Consider the following 19,938-nt stretch of genomic DNA (forward strand, 5'->3'; position numbering starts at 1 on the left):
GTGGAGAATGATGATGAGTCCACTTTGTTTTAATTTATAGTTAATTAAGCATTAAATTAGATTAATAATTAATAAAATAGTCATCAATTGACATACCTCTCTTCCGAAGGAATATAATTATCTTGAAAGGAACTTTAGTTCTCCATAAGGATTTCCAATTGAAAGTATGTAGGGAAGGATTATTAGACTATGCATTTTGTGCCCAAATAAGCTCATAAGCAGTCTTTACAAAGAAAGATCCATCAAAATAGCATTTTTATACAAATCTATCCAAGCCATTAACGATTGAGAAACTACAAGAAGTTCACTCATTTAGCCAATTACGCCCTAACTTTTCTCATATAGGAGATGATCTCCAAACCTAGTAACTTGGATGTATAAGATCAACAACCCTCCTATTTGCTTGTTCGAAAATAGGTATTGTGTGAAACAAAAAGAATTTCCTTCCATTGCCACCTTATCACCATTCCAAATTTGAATATATAAACCTAATCAGCATATATCCTCCCTTAAAGTATACATTTCCAAATCCAAGACTTAGTAGTTTTCCAATAATTATACAAAATTTCCATAAAGGCAAAAACTTTCCAAAAAATTCATATTCCACCCACAATGCCATAAGCTTCAAAACGATATGAGAATGGAAATCCAAAGTTCTAAATTACCTGATCAACTTGTTGCCCACTAATTCTATTCTAAAACAAAGCTAAGATATTTGTATCATGCTCCCAATAATACTCCTTAATGTATATATCAAAATGGGGGTTTCCACACCCCTAACAGTTTCAATCAAATACTTTAAGGGCTATAATAAAATAAAAGGGAAAGTGGTATTGATTGACCTTAGTATTACACATAATCAGACCCATCCATTACATCACAGTCAACAACCTCCACATATTCATTCATGGAGGCACCCTTATTGCACTCAATAGCAGGTAGGTTTTCAACAATGGTGTCAATTTCTTCTTTAGCCGGCACTAAAGGACCTTTTCTTTGACTAATTTCAATACCTTTCCTTTTGAACTCTTTCTTAGCCTAACCCCATTTGATCACTGAGCTCTTTGATGGGATAGATGAAGTAGAGACATCATTATAAAGACGGATTAAGTTTTCTTAAGCAAGTTGTAACCTCCCTTCTAAGAGGTTAGTGTAACACCCATTTCTTGGTTTGGTCATCGAACCCGAGCGATAAGATGTTACAGTAATTAACAGAATAGTTACATGCGATTCATAAGTCGAAAATTCTATTAAACGTTGAATAATTACATACATTCACGTAAAATCATGCTTTGCAAACAAAATCAGATTTAAATTGAGCTTACGAAAGCTCTAGAATTGACCCGGCATCAACAATGACCATTTTGAAACTTTTACAACAAAAAGGAGCAATTATGGGCCGTGTGCCCAGACAGTGTAACTCATTATGACCGTGTAGATTAAATTTGCAAATATAAAACAAAATCATACGAGCGTGTGGCTAGGCCGTGTAACAAACTGGGACCGTGTGAAAAACTAAATAACCAAATCTACAGTGCTTACATGGGTGTGTGGCCAGCCTGTGTGACTATTAAAAAATGTATGGTACAAATGGTTAATAATTTTCAGTTGTGTGACACACAACTATGTGGTGCAAAATAGGTCATTTGATGCATGATACAATCCAACCCTTAATAATGACCTAAAATGCATTTTAGTTTGCCACTAGGAACCTACCTATAACATGTCAAAACCATGCTAAAACATGCCATCCAATATATCCCTAAACATCTAACCAATATGCCACATTTGGCACCAAAACACAACAAAATTATCGACTACCATTTCTCAAACAAAAGCTTACCAAAAACCATTCAATACCATTTTTACATGATATCTACCTTAAGCATTCACCCTATTATCTACCTTACCCAATTAACTTCAAATTGTTATATTCATAATATCATTCAAGGTTCCACAACAAAATGGCAAGATGTATATATATTACTTGAACCAAAGCTAACCATTCATCTAAGTACATGATCACATATTAGACATACATAGACCATCCAAAATCCTAAAATGACTTCCTTAGGTACATGACAATAAGTATAACAAAAGACAACAAACTTTAGGGAATCTAGGATCTCGGTTGAATGTTGAAGTGGGACTCGAATAAAGCTATGTACCTAACCTACACACGAAAGACAAATTGTACGATGAGTAGGGAATTCAATTTATTTATTTTAAACGAGGTAGGATAGGAAAATCGCATAAACTTGAGTGAATGTCTAAAATCTATATAGCTTGAACTTTAACATGAGTTTGTCACTAGTTATACATTTGCCTAACTTAAGGATATCGTTCCATATTAACATACTGATACATTTCCAAACTCGTAAGCCCATTTTTTTAGCTCATTTAAAACCGTCATCCCGGATTGCTCGGCAATGATGACCCGCCATCCCTAATTGCTAGGAAACAATGGCATACCACCTCGGATTGCCCAGCAACGATGGTTTCATAAGTCATTTATGTCATCCCAGAAAGCCCGACAACAATGACCTGCCATCCCAGATTGCCCGGCAACGATGGTTTCTCAATTTTGGCCTAATAGCCCCTCGATCATCTCCATCACATCGTGTACGGCTATAATTCAACCATTTTGCAAGTTTCATTTTATATTTTCAGTATGCTTCTACTTAACTTCATATCAATCCACCATGAAAATCTATTCCATTATCGCAAGTTTATTCATTTAGGCACGTATCTTGGTATTCGGTTCAATTTACTCCAATTCCTTTCCATTCTCTACAATAAGTCTACCGTAAACAGTACACGACACATAATATCAAGAAATATAGAAATCAAATAAGTGTTATGTTTCAGAAACACTTACAAAAAACTCGAACTACTCTTCGCCAATTTTAGCCTTCCCCATTCCTTTTGATGCTCTTGCGTCGTCTTTAGCTACGAATATTAATACAACAATGCCTAACGTAATTTTGCAACTCAATTCACAATCAATTGTAAAGTCACACATATTCTGAAACTTATTCAATTTAGTTCTTAAAATTGAGACTAACCTAACTTTCAATTTAGAATTCAAATTTTCAAGCCGATTTCACTATAATCATTTTAGGACCTATTTTTAATTTCTACTATAAATTTCAAAATTTATGCATTTTAATCCTTATTATACCTCAATAGTCTCGGCAATCATATCATCCTCTAGAAGATCAATGTCCTCAACCTCCACAGAGGTAAGGAATGTTGTTCTTATTAACATTCATCAATATAGCCTTGAAAGTAGCCCAACCCTCGAAGGGAGAGTCAATAGGCATTCCACAGGCATCTGACAAATCTTCTTCTCTTAAGTGAACTCTTTTGGTTGCCCAATTGCTAACTTGTACTGCCACCAGTAGCATTCTTGCGTGTCCACCACTATCGGCATTCTCACCACCTCCAGAAGCGACCATTTTTCCATTATTCACTTTTTTATTAGTTTAAATGCACTAATTCTTTCCGCAAGAAATTACAAAAAGAGGAAGTAATTTGAAAGAAAATATTTTATAATAATAAAAAAAACAAATTTGTGAAAAAATCGGAGTCAGAGTTCGTGACCTTAAAAACTTGAATGATGCTGTGAGTTTAGAGTGTTCTCCATTTTTAGAAACTGGTGGATCAGTTTTTCACAAGTCACCTTGAGGCCATGACCATCACCACCATACCATGACCATCCATTACATACATGGCCCATCAACCCATTAGACCAAAAGAATAATTTTGTGAAATACGTGGGACATGCTTCATTTTGTATTTTTCCACAGCCAAAAAAAAAAAAAAACTCTTCCCCTCCCTTTTCTTCGTTCCCTCAGCTACTCCGACATTTAAAAAAAAAAAAATTCTTTTATAGTTTTTTCGATCTCTCATTCTCTTTCTTTTTTTAACAGCAAAAATTAGGGTTTTTTTCTTATATATTTTCTCGCGCTATTTTTCCTCCTCTTTGGACAACTCCTAGATTCACTGGTAAAAATTTAAGGTTTACAGATCTATTTCTCTGCTTAATCTCTTCACCATGTTTTGGAAGCTAACATCTTTATCTGCCTCTTCTCCGGTGAGTGATTTTTATACTGCTTGATTAATTAAATTAATTTCTCTGTTTCTTTTTAATTTAAAATTTTGATTTCTTTAATCTTTACTTACTACATTGATTTAGTAATTTTCTATCGTATGTAATGAACTTGTCATTTTTCATTAGGTTTCTATTTTTTTTTCTTTTTGTTTTTGTAGGTTCGAATTCTTGATTTTCTTTCTGCTTAGTTAATTTGAAATTTACTTTGGATTCATCGATGCCATAGCAGACTAGTTTCGACGACTTAAATTTGTCCGCCTTTTTGGGAAATTTCCTTGTTCAACTTGATGAATTAACTTTGAATTTTAAGTACTTTCTTTAGTTGGAAATGGTTGGAATTCTGTTTATTTGAAGCTGAACTTTCTTACTTAGTTTTATCTGCTTTTGCATGTAATTCAGAAAATCTGTTGAGCTATGTAGATATGCTTACCTGCATTTGTTTTTTTGATTCATTTTCGCTCTCCATTTTCTACGACTTGTTCTAAGAATTTTGTCGGGTTATTGATTTTTTTTGTTTACTGGATTCTGGTTAATTTCATTGACTCGATACTCATTTGTAGGTGGAGTCAATATTAGACAAGGAAAACTTTACTTTGGAAGAGCTTCTGGATGAGGAAGAAATAATCCAAGAGTGTAAAGCTTTAAACAGTCGGCTCATCAACTTGTAATTTTTGCCACTATATAACATTATGCCTTTTCCTTAAGTTTTTCTATTCAATTGATTATTAGTGAATGTCGGAGTCTTTGTAGAATCTAATAGATGAGTAGTCTTGCTTGATGCTCATGATGTGCTCAATATTTTATTTGCAGTCTGCGAGATAGAGCTCAAGTTGAGCAGTTATTGCGATATGTTGTTGAAGAACCTCCAGAGGATGCTGACAGCAAACGGGTCTTCAAGTAAGTAATTTTCATTTAATGAAGAATCAGGAAAAATAAATCTTTCTAGTTTGTTGGCTTGCAACTTATCTGATGTTAGTCATTCCTTTCTTAATGATGTGTTCTTTTATGTATCTAGGTTCCCATTCATAGCCTGTGAGATATTTACATGTGAGATAGATGTTATTCTGAAGACTTTAGTGGAGGAGGAAGAGGTATTTCATTTTTGTTCTTGATTATGCATTTTTAGTTGTGAAAACTGCTACGATTTTGTTTCTTATGCTTGTCTCCTTGTTGCAGTTGATGAACTTACTCTTCTCCTTCTTGGAACCAAACCGTCCTTATAGTGCCTTGCTAGCTGGTTATTTCAGTAAGGTAGTTTCTGTGCTGGTTCAATCATTTTTAGTTTGATTACTGCTTTAGTTATTATTACCACTTAATAGGTTTCTTTTGCTGTGGTACTTTAGGTTGTTGTCTGCCTTATGCTACGGAAGACTGTTCCAATTATGAACTACGTTCAAGTAAGTAAACATTTTGTGCTTACTATCACATTCTTAGATTCCTCAGAAATTTGCTTATCTGTTTCATTTATGTTGTTTGATGATGCATTCAAGAACCTGTAAATCTGTATGATTAGTGTAACCGAGACATGTATGAATGTAGACTGTCAGTTTGAACTTCATCTTGTGCCTCAGTTGAACTTTGGCATGGATGTGCATGATGCATCTACATAATTTGTCTCCTTAAGTTAACTTAAATGTGCTAAATTATGGGTGTTGTTAACAGTTCTGTAGATTATAGATCCTTTTCATCTGGTGAGTTGGTTCTCTGAGTTTTGCACAGTAATGACACTACAAGTGTAATGACTTGCATGGCAATATTGGGCTTCTTTGTGTTCTATAATCTCTGAACTATGAAGGATAGCATGTTTTATTTATATGGATTTACTGAGACAGCTTTGTAACAGGTACATCAAGATGTGTTTCGCCAACTGGTTGATTTGATAGGAATCACATCCATCATGGAGGTGCCTGAGTGGTTTCTTTTTCCTGGTTTAGTGCAGTAGTGAGTTTTATATGGTTCGTCTTTTCATATGTTTTGGATGAGCATTGAGATGAGATGCTTATTTTCACAGGTTTTGGTTCGGTTAGTAGGAGGTGATGATCATGTATATCCCAATTTTTTGGATGTAATGCAATGGTTAGCTGATAGCAATTTGCTGGAAATGATTGTGGATAAATTGAGTCCATCAGTAAGAGAATTTTCTGTTGTATTCTGGCGTAATGTTGTTTTAATATTTTCACGGCATGCCATTCTTCTCGTAACGAATACCTCACAACCTGCTTTTTATTTTTCTACATTGACCAGTGTCCTCCTGAAGTTCATGCTAATGCAGCAGAAACATTATGTACAATAACACGGAATTCCCCATCAGCTTTAGCCACTAAACTCTCTAGTCCAAGGTTTCTGAGATTCAGTTACTTTGTGTTCCCTCCCTATATGCATTGCCATTTTAATGCTCTACTTTGTTTATGTTTGTGACTTGACCGGTAATTTTGTATATGTTCATATACAGCTTTGTTGTAAGGATATTTGGTCATGCATTGGAAGATTCACATTCAAAATCTGGCCTTATACACTCACTCTCAGTTTGCATCTCGTTGTTGGATCCCAAAAGATCAGCAATTGTTTCTCCCTTGATGCATTCTTTCCGACATCAACATATGTATGAGCCTTCAATTCCTGTGAATTCGGAGACTATCAATGCTATGCTGCCTAAGCTTGGTGAGTGGGTTTCTTTTGCTGAAAGTTGTATGTAATCGTTTTTGTATATTCCTAGGTGCTTGGAACCTGTTGGCTTTCGTTTTAGCCATGGTCTTGAAGGCTGCTTTTGTTTGTGTAGGTGACTTACTCATGCTTTTGAATGTGTCCTCTGATGAGAAAATTTTGCCTACCACATATGGAGAATTGAGGCCGCCTCTTGGGAAGCATCGTCTAAAGGTTCATATTATATTCTCATCATAAGTCTCATGAACCATGGAATACTCAATCTGATAACTGACACCTGTTTGATTCTTTTGGTGTTTGTAATGCATATCAAACTTTGTAGGTGCAATAGGTGCAATAGGTGCATGTGTTATTTCTGAAATTTTTGCTTTTATTTCAGATTGTGGAATTTATTGCTGTACTGTTGAGAATTGGAAATGAAGCTGCAGAGAAGGAATTGGTCAACACAGGAACCATTCAACGAGTTATTGATCTTTTCTTCGAGTAAGCTCTTGCTTAAAACCGGCATCTTGAATGGAATTAAAAAACTTAATGGAGTTTGAATCTTGAAGAAAATGCTTGATGTCTTCCTGAGGTAGGTGTTGGTTTTTTTCTGCCAGCAGGCTCAAGATTGATTCTTTATTTCAAATTATGCAGGTACCCATACAACAATGCATTACATCATCATGTGGGGAGTATAATATTATCGTGTCTTGAAAGCAAGAGTGATGCAATAGTTGATCATCTTCTTCAAGAATGTGATTTGATTGGGAAATTTCTTCAAACTGACAAAAATCCAGTTCTTTCTGGTGACAGTAATCAGGTAGATGCTCTAATCATACAACTTTTCCCCATTTTCCTAAGAGCCATTATAAATAAAGAATCAGGAGCTGTTATAAAGCTACATGATTATGCAGTCAGCTTAACTCTTCTTTGCTCAAACAGCCTACTTTACCTGCTGCCGGAAAATGTGCACATCGGGTAGGAAACATTGGACATATTACACGCATTTCAAATAAAATTTTACAGTTGGGAAGCAGCAACAGCCGCATCCAGGCATGTATACAGGTGGGGAATTGGATGCTGTTTAATGTTGTATGAATGTTTCTGTCAGGATCTTACAGGATCTAGGTGCATTATTGCTTAACCTAACAACTTTTGTTATAATCAAAGTTAGAGAACGGATCTCTCTATGTGGTATGGTAAATATGAATTAAGCTCTATTATTTTGTTATTTGCCACATTGGTGGTATCTTTCATTGGCTGGAATTGCAATGTTGAATTATTTGACTTACTCTTTTCTTACTTGCTGACACGTCTTCATAAATTTCCTTATAGGAAAATAGCAAATGGAACGAGTGGCAAACTAATGTTTTGCAAGAACGTAATGCAGTCGAAAATGTTTATCGATGGGCTTGTGGGTACGTGCTTGTTTCATTTCTGATTGGTATTTCAGTCTGATTAGTTGGATTTTTATTTTGGGTCAATTACCTATAGATTTTGGTGCTTGGTATGGCATTTTAGGAGTGCTAGCACTAATGGATTCTAGATGGTCTTTGCGACAGATTTCCAACTTATAAAAATGAGATATGAAATGTTTCTTCTAGTTTTCTTGCTTATTTATGGCTTTTGCCTGTCATATAGTGCCTGCTAATGTGAAGAGTTGGTATTTCCCATTTTTGAACTTATATTTGTTGTTAGCACGTTGTTTCCAGTTGCAGTAATGGCATAGTTGTGAGACCTAACAGAAAATCACTTAAAGAGTAATGTATTTTTCCTTCTCCTGTCCAGCCGCCCAACAGCATTCCAAGATAGAACAAGGGATAGCGACGAGGATGATCTTCATGATAGAGATTATGATGTTGCAGCTTTAGCAAATAACCTAAGTCAGGCTTTCAGTTACAAAATATATGGGAATGATGATAATGAAGAAGTGTGTAGTTTGCTTCTCCTGAAAACTTCTTGAATTCTACCTGTTTGCTATACTTAATGTTTTTGTTTTACTCCTTTCAGGACCATGGTGGTCTTGGTCAAGATGACGAGGTAAGCAACTCTTTTTCTTTTAATTTACTTCAAATCTTTCTCTATGGTTTAATATGAGGCCAAGAGGGTGTTTTTCCTGTGGCTTCTGTATGTCTATTAAAAAGACATCGGTGGTAACATAATTTAGGGCTATTTATTAAGATCAGCTTGAGTGATGGATAACCAAACAAGCTGGCATTTTTTTGTCATTTTTAATGTGAAATTTGATGGCAAATGTATTTTTACGATGCAGGATGTATACTTTGATGATGAATCTGCTGAGGTTGTCATATCATCCTTGAGGCTCAGTGATGACCAAGGGAGGTGAGTTTTCTTGTTATTACTCATAGTAATGGAGTAATTTGGCTGATTAATATTTGTTCAAGTAGCCTTAGCTTCATGGCTATATCACAGTTGAATTCTTCTGTTGAACTAACCATTTTAATGGCGATTACAACCCATGTTTTAATGCAGCAGTCTGTTTACAAATTCCAATTGGTTTGCATTCCAAGATGATAAAATCGGTAATGAACCTATGGCCACATCACCCACAGAGGTATTTGATGATGTTAACTTGAATGGAACTGCAAACGGTGGTAACAGCAGTAGTGACGATGAGGTGATAGTTGGAGAGGAGGATGAGTTAAATGAAAGCAAACAGTCAATGAATGGCACATCTACTTCTGATGCGATGAATGGATTTAAAAATTCGATGAACGGTGGAGACTTGGATCCCCAAGGGGAGAAAGCAAATGCTTCTAATGATATGGGATTCTTCAGGTTTGATACAACTGAAAACAAGGACTTGCTTGGAGATAGGCCTTTACCTGAATGGGTGGGGTGGGGAGAATCATCGGATTTCCAAGTGGGTGGTTCAAGCAAGAATCCGTTTCTTGATGATGACAGCTCAGATGTCAACCTACCCAGAACTACAGAGACAGTGATGACTGATGTTGGACAGCCCTCGAATGGGGAATCCATACTTGCAAATGGTTCCTCAGACTCCGTGGATATGAGTGACGGATCAGTGAGCAGCAATTCAAGTAAAAAATCTCCACCATCTGTGCGCTCTTTGTTTGAAGAGGATGTTGAATTTGTAGGCGTGGAATTAGAAGGTACGGAGAAGGCAATGGAACAAGCCTTGAAAGAAGGGATAGTTGGGGAAGCAGGACCATTGAAAAGGAATATCATTCCTAATGTACCCGAAAAGGAGAACTCCGACGAAGTTGGTGCTGGGATAAAGGAGTTCAACGATGCAAACTATTGGAGGGTTGACAAAGAGGTCACTGTTTCGGAGTAATGCCTGCCAAACATATTTGTGGCAAAACATGGAATTAGAAAGTACGACGATGTGTACTTATGGAAGCTGGGAAGGGCTGAAGTAGCAAAATTGGTAATGTACAGTATAATTTTGTTTCCTGATGGTGTTGAAACGGTAGGCTGTGCTATTTTGGTTAATTACATGTTCATTAGTTATTTACTATTCAAGATTTTGTTTTGGTTTTTTTTTCCCTGTGACTGATTAACGCTCATATGGAATCAATATTTTAATGGCTCTGGTGTTTCTCTCTTCATATTCTCCCTTTCCCCCAGATTTTAACCCCCCTTTTTGGGGGGGGGGTGTTTTCATTTGGTTTTGATGTTTAGAATGACAAGATCTTTGCTTTTCTTCTTTTATAATTTATTCGGCTTAATACAATGGGCTTAGAACTTGAGAAACGTGTTATCAAAGGGATTAATATAATATAATATACATTGTCATTGTACATTTATTCGCTAAATATAATTAGAATGTTTGAACAAGAAAATTTAGAGTAGATAAGGATATTTAAATTAGAAGAAAAAAAGAAGGAAACTCCGTAGCTCTTATAGTTGTACCTTTTTAAACTGTAAGTGGATGATTTTTTTTTATCTAAATAAATGAATAAAGCTGAGTGAGAAGTTTATAATTCTGAAAGTGAATAATAAATTATTATTTATATTAAAAACAATTATTTAACACGCCAATATTTAAAAAATGAAAAAAATAAACAAATGGGCTTGTAGAGCCTAAAAGACTAAACCACCTTCTGTAAACAAATGGAATTGTAGAGCTTTGCTATCAAAATAAAAATTTAGGTATAGTTGAATTGAAGGGGCACTCGGTATATGGATAAAAATTAAGGGTAACTAAAATTATTGATAAATTTTTATTATCTAATTATAAAAAACTATAAAATATTTTTTTTTATTTTTCATCAAAAACGAATGGTGATGTGGCAGCTTTTTAAATTAGCATAATATTAACTTTAACCTTCATCATTTATGTATGTGTTAATTTAGTCTTGATTTTAGAATATTTACAAATTGTGTATTTTGGTTTTTTTTTTGTAGTTTTTTTTCTTTATGACCCTTTCACCTAAAAAGCTAAAAACACAAATTTATCAACTGAATTTGATAATATATATATAAATAGAAACACCCAAAAATTTAAAGATAATAAATTTCATCTTTTCTCATTTTTTTTAAATTAACCCTCAATATCAAAACTGTAAAAAAAATCGAATTAAACAATGTGTAAATGTGATGAGAGTAATATTATAAATTAAATAATGATGAATTGTAAATACAATTAATAAAGATATTAAAAATTTTATATTAAATTATATTATTGTACACCCACTATGTGGATAAAAATTTATGTAACAAACATATTTAATAAAAGTTGATACAAAAATCAAATGATGCTTTGATTGAAATGATAAAGTCATTATAAAAGAAGAAGAAGAAGAAGAAATGAATAAAGTCAAATATTGATAATTTATTGTGTCATGGATTTAAATCTTATTATGATTGCGTTTTTATTGATTTATAAATTATAAAAAGATTAAAAAAAACCCCTCATAATAATGTAATTTCTCAACTGAGTTGATGCTCGATAAACTTGTGACATCAACTCAGCACTGTTCACCAACTCTACCAGAGACTTAATACAAGTATAGATAGATAAGGGGTATTTTAGTAACTTCTCAATTGAGTTGATACTCCATAGACTTGTGACACCAACTCAACACTAGGCATCAACTCAGTTAGGGGCTTAATATATGTATGTATAGATAGATAGATGGATAGATAGATAGATAGATAGATAGATAGATAGATAAATAGATATTTGTACTATTATAATGTGTTTGATTGAGTTGATGTCACCCATTAATTGAATCTCAATTCTATTATAAAATTACGACTTATTAATAAAAAAAACCTTAGTGAAAAAAAAATTCAATTAACCCTCAACAAAATTTAGCACCCAATTGAGCCTTTAAAGATGAAAAATAATCAATCAAACTCCTCCATTGATGTTACCAAATTTGACCATTAAATTTTACTTATGTGAATGATAGACCGATTAGCCGACAACACATGGCACCCAATTGAGCCTTTAAAAATGAAAAATAATCAATCAAACTCCTCCATTGATGTTACCAAATTTGACCATTAAATTTTACTTATGTGAATGATAGACCAATTAGCCAACAACACATGGCAACCACGTGTACATCATGCTTGACGTGGCCCAGATCAGCAAGTATTTTTATTTTTATTTTTTAAAAATCTAATTCTTTAAAACAATAATTATTTAAAAAATTATAAGAAAATTATAAAATTATTTAAAAAAAATTAGAGTTATAAGGTATTATAAAATAAATATTAAATTTATTAAAAATAAAAATTATTAAAAACCATGAATGGAATGAACTAAGAATGATTGTCTAGGTTCAAATGCATCTGGATAACCACTTGTGCATTTTAGGCATGATTTTTAATAATTTTTTAAACATTTTAATATTTATAATAATTTTATAATTTCTTATAATTAATAATAATAATAATTTTTCATTATTCTTTTTGTAACTGTCTAAAGAACTATATCTAATATGAACCTAGACAAGTTGTTGTCTCGATTCAAATGAACCTAAACAATCTAGATGTGATTTTTAAATCATTATCTTTTAAAAATATTTAATTTTTAAGGATTTTTTAAAAAAATTTTACTACATGTGGTCTCCACATGTCACCGTGCAATTGGTTTATCAACTATGTCAACAAATTTTAATGGTCAAACTTAGTCAACATTTAACAGAGGGTCTTGATGGATTAATTTTTCATCTTGAAGGGCTTAATTGAGTGCTAAAATTTATTGAGTGCTTGATTGATTTTTTAATTTTTCGTTGAGGGCTTTGTTCACTAATAAGCCTAAAACTACCAAAAGCCTATTATTTTTATAAAGCAACTAATATTATTTTGAGAGCATTTTTTTATATTTTGATAAATTTAAAAAAAATACACATATAACGCAAATCATTAGATTTAAACCCAAAATATCATAATTTTTAGTATATGAGTTTTACCATTTCAACCAAAATGATATTTAATTCTTATATCTTTTTTTTTATAAATTTTTTATTATAAATTTTTTAACCGATTTTTTTATATGTTTGGTAAACTACACATAAGGTCACTAATTTATTAGTAGATTTACATTTTGGTCATTTAACTTCAACAAGTTACAAAATGATCATTGAATTTTTTTTTTCAAGAAACAACTTTGAACGTCACGAATCTGCAAATCAAAATTCAAGCAACTTTATTCTTCGATCTCTAACATTAATTGTTAGATCTACTTGGTTATAAGGCATGTTCCTACTTATTGATAGGTACTGATCCACCTAATAAATCGTCAAATCGTCACTTGGAGCTTGTTAGCTAGACTTTTTCTTTTAAATTTAACAACCCAATGACCCAAATAAAAACTTCTGAATAGTTCAATGATCATTTTGTAATTTTTTAAATTTAAGTGACCAAAATGTAAACTTACTTATGATTTAATGATAATTTTGGATTTTATAAAAGTGAAAGCCCATCACATACAGATATACGAATATATGCATTAAACATACCCATTTTTGCATGGTTCACCAAAGTGTAGACACGTGTAAAGCATTAACTGGTCATAGAATCTTTGCTCAGAAGAAAAGTACGGAAATACCCTCAAAAGAATTTCCAGAACCCGCATATCCCATATGTAACTATATAAATTAAGAGATGGCCGCGTTAACGATACAACAACAAACAACAATATTTGGTAATTTGTGTTAACAGGAAAATAGAAAGAACGAAAGGAGATGATAGAGGTAGTGTTGAACGACAGGCTGGGGAAGAAGGTGAGGGTGAAGTGTAACGAGGACGACACCATCGGCGACCTCAAGAAACTGGTTGCTGCTCAGACTGGAACCCGAGCCGATAAGATTCGAATCCAGAAGTGGTACACCATCTACAAGGACCATATCACCCTCAAAGACTACGAGATTCACGATGGCATGGGCCTCGAGCTCTATTACAACTAACCTCTCCTTCAATCAAACCCCTTAATTCCGGTAGTTTCTTTTCTATTACTGATAAATTCACTTATTTCAATGTCTATAATTGCATTATCTTCAATTTATTCCAACTTCATCTGTAAATCTAGAACCAGAGATCAATGGCTTTTATCTTTTATGTTTCTTTTTGTTAAATTAAATGTGAGCCAATAGCGTTAGACGGTTACGTAGCCTTCACTCAAGAATTACACTCAAATAATGCATGACCCGTTAAACTAATACCAGAATACTTATTTTTATGAACCAAATGACGCATAAATCTCTGAATTTTGAGGTTTTCTAAGTAAAGAATTAACTGATTAACAAATCAATAAGCGATTTAATGCAGCTAACAAATCGTTTTCCTTCAAATCGCTTGTTGATTCAGCTAATAGCGAAAATGTTTTTTTCCCCTTGTTATTTTCAATGACTCTTTAAGTCTCTGAATTTTGTTAATCAGTTCATTTTTACTGGGTAAGATGAAAAGAATTAACTTGGATCATTTTTTTCTTCCTTCCTCTTATCATTCTAATTCGGAATGATTTGTTATAACGATCTCACTTTATTTTCTTTCCTCTCAGTTTTTATTAGCAAACTCAAAATTTATTCTCTTTTATGTTGAGTCTTAGCAGATAATATATAGTTTAGCGACTTGCATTTTACAAGGAAATGTGCTTGTAGTTGTTGGTCATAAGGCCATTGTTTTCATAGGCTAAAAGATTTTACCATAGAGAAGTTTCACAAACCTTTTATGTTTACCTTCCTCTGGTTTTTGTGGCATGGAGAATCCCTTATAATAAAGGGATTCATTGTTGATCATGTGTTGTTTTAGACCCTGTTGTGTGTGTATTTGTTTGATCATAATTGATTTTTTTTACCATGTGGGATCTTATGAGATGATTATGAATTTATTTAGCTTTAACTTTTATGAAGCATTTGCAATTCAGTAGCTTCAATTTAGAAGTTACTTCATGAGAAGTTCTGAGATTTCCATTTACCCTTTTGCAGGTTTGAAGATGCAATAGGGAGTTAAGATGTATTTCAACTACAGGGAGAGATGAGTGGCATGCCTTTCAGGAAAGTGTTGATGTTTAGCTAGTAATAATTTTTGTAATCTGTTAATGGACTCTTCACCTATCCAGATACTTCTAATTTGGCTAATACCAAAAAAAAAAAAAGTGTTGAAGTTTGTGGACATGTCTAATCTAGCACTTCTTTGCCATATTTAATAAGTGTTAATTGTTGTGTGCCATACATATATGTATCTGCTGTCTAAAACTCACCTGCTTATGTTTAGTGATGAATCGTTAAATAATCTTGGTTAGCCATTTTATTGTCAAAGGATAAAGATAGTTACATGAAAATGTAGTGTCATGGGTTGTAACATGAAATAGGGTCATTACTTTGTGGTTTTAGTTTTGTTTGTCATCGTTATTGAATATCATTATCATGATAAGTGCCGAAGCGACCACAATAACGACCATAAATTGCTTTTTGTATTTAAATCCATGATGTAGGTTATAGTACCCAATTGACAGCTATAATTTGCTGTTTCTTGAATGTCTTGGCTTTTCTCAAAGGATGATTGCTACTACCATCAACCATGATCCTGCTACTAATTGACTTTCAGACAAGCAAAGCTTGTCATTCATGTTTTTGGCTGACGACAATACTAACTTGTTATCTCAAGTTCAACTCCAGAAGCTGGACAATTCCAGAAATTATTTAAATTCTTTGCAATCAGAAATGTAGCCAAACCTTTTTTTTCTTTATCATTGTCATCAAAGCTTCATTGCATGTTTGAAACTTTTTATTGGACGATTGTATAAGCCCTATTATCTTTTTCTCGCTCATCATCATCATCATTTTCTATTTTGACTACCCTCATTTCATGAAGTGAATCAAATTTATTAATTTTCCTTTCTTTTTTTTGGAAAAGTGTTCTGCTTGTTTCTGGCATTGATCGACCTCCAAATCCACTACATAATATACCCGTGAAATATGTAATTGTATTGCCTACAAGTGGTATATTTAGCTTAGTTTTCCGTCTGTTCAGGTCCTTCCCTCCTTTTGTTTCAAGTTGACTAGAAAGAGAGTAGAAGAGGTGGCAACGAGCAAAGGGCTTGACTATTAAAATGGCGAAGCAAAGGGTCATGACCAACACCAACATAAAAACTGATAAAACATTCAGCATATTACAAAACTTTTTTTTTTTTGGCTTAATGGTATAAACACCCTCAAAATTTTTTTTTTTAAAATATCAATTAAATCTTTTCAAATTTTTTACATTCAATTGGGCTCTAAACTTACAAAATTATCAAATCTGCTGTTTGATTGATTTTAATTGTCAATTTGTAACAGAATTTTAACATGTGCTGACAGGACAATCTATGCTAACTGACAACGAGAGAAAAAGCACTAAGAGAAATGTGAATCCTTTTCCCGCTTGGACAGTGGCAAAATGTCTTTTAGGAACCTGGAATGGCCGATAAAAATCTTTATTTGATTATATTTTATAGGAAATTAGTTAGTATATTGAATGCGGAGTTTTCACAGTTAGAAAGTTGACAAATATCCTATAAAAATATAATAAAATATTAAAAAATATATATTTGTCAAACTTTCAAGATTATTTGTAGAATAAAAAATTATAGTACGAGTGTACCAAATATTAACCCTATATTTTATAATATATATTTTTAAAATTCATCGATTTAAATGTAAAATATTTATTTTATATTATAAAAATTAAAAATAATTATAAAAGTATAATTTGATTTGGTTCAAAAATTACAATTTTCTAATTTGTGAACAACAAACTAAACTAACTACTTTTAAATAATAATCAAACCGAATTAAATAATTGAACCAAAATTGAATCAAATCGATTTTCATTTTCTTCAAATTTTTAATCAACCCTTGGAAATGCTGTCTTTCAACATTGAACGGAAAAAAAGGAACAAATTGAAAGGTGTTGGTGAAGAAACAACATCAAAACCGACAATGGGACATCAAGCAAATCCAAGTAGATGAATGCAGAGATGATGAGGATTGTTAGAAAAGCAAGAGGAAAACATGGTGTGGATATATGGCAAATGGAAAACCCTAAACCACAACAAAAATAATGCATGGTTGGTGAAGAATCAAAACTTGACCAAAGGTGTCAGGAAGAAATGCTTTGGCAACAAAGATCAAGTCAGTGGTTGATTGAGGGGGACAGAATCACAGAAATACGAAATTTTATCATTTGAGTACGATGGCTAGGTGGCAAAAGAACAATATTCATTCCCTGAAAGTAGGGGATGAGGATTGGTGTGAGGATCCGAAACTGCTACGTCAACATGCGGTAGATTTCTTTACTAATCTATTCCAAACGGATAGCTTGGCAGCACCTTATTATGCAGTTCGGGTCAATTTTTTAAAATTTTCGGATAATGAATTAAGGTGTTTGTCTAGCTTTGTTACGGAGGAAGAAGTGCATAGGGTAGTAATGGATATGCATCCGTTGAAAGCGTCGGGGATTGATGGGTTGCCTGCTATGTTTTTTCAGAAAAATTGGCAGGTAGTGAAGTGAAGTGAAGTGTAGTGGGGACGGTTCAAGGGGTGATGGAGGGAGGTAATATTGAGGAATGGATAAATAAGACTATATTGGTTCCGATTCCGAAGGTAAAAAGCCCAGAAATGGTTAAGCAATTCCGGTCTATTAGTCTCTGCACGGTGACTTATAAGATCAGTGGCAGAGCAAGCACAGGCACGCCTTAAAATAAAAAAATTTTCATTTAAGATTTTTATAATTTGTAAAATTTTAAATTAATAATAATAAAATTATACTTTTACCTTAAAAATAATAAAAATTTGATTCAATTCTTTAAAAATTATAAAAATATAATTTATTAAAATAGTAAAATTATATTTCTACTATTATAAAAATATACAATTTAATTTCTTCCCCAACATTTTTCTTGTACAAAGGATAATGTTAAGATGAGATTTTATTGATGACACGTTGCTGGATATTGGGATTCTAGACTTGTTAAGTGAAACTATTATGAAATGCGTCAGTTATGTACGAATGCAGACTGAGTTGGAATGGGCTGCTTTCAGAACCGTTTTCAACCTCGCGTGGTATACGTCAAGGGGATCCTTTATTACCATATCTATTTGTTTTGTGTATGGAAAGGTTGGCCCAAGCCATTGCATTGGAGGTGAATGATGGTAGATTGAAACCGATTAAGTTGAATAGGGAAGGGCCAGTAATTAACCACCTTTTCTTTGCGGATGATTTAATTGTTTTTGCAGAAGCTTCGACGGAACAAATGGGAGTTATTAATTCTGTTATTGTTCGATTTTGCGAAAGTTCTAGACATTTAGTGAACCGTGAAAAACACAGGTATCTTTCAGCAAGAATGTGACGAATATGATGGGATTAAATTTGAGCAATGGATTGGGATTCAAGAAAGTAGGACTTGGGTCGATATCTAGGGTACATTTGCTTCACAAAAGAGTTACTAGAGAGACTTATCGGTACGTGATTGATAGAATGCGACAGAAATTGTCAGGTTGGAAGGCAAAAAGTTTGTCGCTTTCAGGACGGATCACGTTGGCAAAGTCTGTGCTAGCTACTATTCCGACCTATGTTATGCAAACCATGTTGGTTCCCAAAGGAGTCTGCTTTGAGATGGAAAAGATTATCTGTGGGTTTGTTTGGGGATCAACGGAAAAGAAGAAGGAAGTTCTTTTGGTTGGATGGGACTGATTGTGCAAAGGGGTGAATGAGGGGGAGTGGTATTACGAAAGATGGTAGAATTAAACCAATCGTTTCTAATGAAGTCAGAATTCAAAATAGCTCAGAACGTCGATCATTTATGAGCCAAAGTCTTGCATAACAAGCAAGAGGTCCTCCCGGCCTCCATCATACGAGGCAGTTGCTCCAGGTTGTGGAGGGGAATAGCTCAGGTCTGGGAATTTGTCAAGAAAGGGATATGTTGGAAGCTTGGAAATGGTAGGTCGGTGGATTTTTGGCATGATGAATGGATTCCGGGATCGGGCCCGTTAATAGAACATGTAAGAGACCCGAATTTCAACCCCACGGAATTCACTCCAGTATCAAAGATGGTGGAGGGGGATGGAAGATGGGATTGGACTCGACTACAATTTGTGTTGTCGGAGAATGGTCTTCAGAGACTTGGGGTGACCGTACCTCCAAATAACAATGATGAGGAATAACAATGATGAGGATGATAGGTTGTGTTGGAGGTGGGAATCGAGAAGATGTTTTAGGGTGAGTTTGGATGGGCAATGCGTTTACCTGCAGTTAATGTAAAAACAAGATACTGTAGCGTGAGACAAAAAATAAGCTAAACGCACCGCACCCAATTGCCCATCCAAATCCACCCTTAGTGTCAAGTCTGCTTACAGTTCTTTGCAGGATAATCAGACGGTAAATGACTTTCTGTGGAAGGCAGCACGGAGGCTAAAAGGGCCACAAAGGGTGAGATCTTTCCTACGGCTAGTATTGAATGACGGACTCCTCACGAGTGCGGAGACACATGACGGAGGAGGCAAATTGCAGCAGTTGTGGATGTAGGGTGGAAGACACGGATCATGTGTTGAGGCTTTGTTTTAGGGCAGTTACAACTCGGTCGGCTATTATTCAGCCTTCAAAACTTACTGAATTCATATCTTTGAGCCTCAAAGATTGGATACTCATTAATATATCTAGACCGGATTACTTTCCAATAGTAAGTGATAATTGAGATG

The 19,938-nt window shown here is 33.9% G+C and overlaps 2 protein-coding genes across 3 annotated transcripts; both read left to right on the plus strand.

Moving 5' to 3' along the window:
• Positions 1-3,788: 3,788 nt before the first annotated feature.
• LOC107962774 (serine/threonine-protein phosphatase 6 regulatory subunit 3) lies at positions 3,789-10,353 on the plus strand. Of its 2 annotated transcripts, none has more exons than XM_016899285.2 (19): positions 3,789-4,096; positions 4,675-4,778; positions 4,925-5,011; positions 5,130-5,205; positions 5,291-5,365; positions 5,458-5,511; positions 5,958-6,017; positions 6,126-6,242; positions 6,359-6,453; positions 6,567-6,775; positions 6,894-6,991; positions 7,158-7,261; positions 7,415-7,580; positions 7,703-7,825; positions 8,096-8,178; positions 8,549-8,690; positions 8,771-8,800; positions 9,033-9,103; positions 9,257-10,353. In XM_016899285.2, exons 1-19 carry the CDS (start codon positions 4,058-4,060, stop codon positions 10,077-10,079), a joined length of 2,556 nt encoding a protein of 851 aa, XP_016754774.2. In that variant the 5' UTR covers positions 3,789-4,057; the 3' UTR covers positions 10,080-10,353. The 2 variants fall into 2 exon arrangements, with proteins under 2 accessions (XP_016754774.2, XP_016754773.2); XM_016899284.2 differs by having other exon boundaries at positions 3,801-4,096; positions 9,254-10,353.
• A 3,527-nt stretch (positions 10,354-13,880) lies between these two features.
• LOC107963559 (ubiquitin-like protein 5) lies at positions 13,881-15,375 on the plus strand. Its single transcript, XM_016900023.2, has 2 exons — positions 13,881-14,196; positions 15,187-15,375. Exon 1 carries the CDS (start codon positions 13,945-13,947, stop codon positions 14,164-14,166), a length of 222 nt encoding a protein of 73 aa, XP_016755512.1. The 5' UTR covers positions 13,881-13,944; the 3' UTR covers positions 14,167-14,196; positions 15,187-15,375.
• The last annotated feature ends 4,563 nt before the right edge of the window (positions 15,376-19,938 follow it).

This window comes from Gossypium hirsutum, chromosome D08, assembly GCF_007990345.1.
Source record: "Gossypium hirsutum isolate 1008001.06 chromosome D08, Gossypium_hirsutum_v2.1, whole genome shotgun sequence".
Classification (NCBI taxonomy): Eukaryota; Viridiplantae; Streptophyta; class Magnoliopsida; order Malvales; family Malvaceae; genus Gossypium; species Gossypium hirsutum.

Coding starts and splice junctions, on each gene's coding strand:
- LOC107962774 (XM_016899284.2), top strand. CDS start 4,058: ATGTTTTGGAAGCTAACATCTTTATCTGCCTCTTCTCCG. Junction 5,366..5,457: donor TAGCTGGTTATTTCAGTAAG/GTAGTTTCTGTG, acceptor GTGGTACTTTAG/GTTGTTGTCTGCCTTATGCT. Junction 7,581..7,702: donor TTTCTGGTGACAGTAATCAG/GTAGATGCTCTA, acceptor TTGCTCAAACAG/CCTACTTTACCTGCTGCCGG.
- LOC107963559 (XM_016900023.2), top strand. CDS start 13,945: ATGATAGAGGTAGTGTTGAACGACAGGCTGGGGAAGAAGGTGAGGGTG.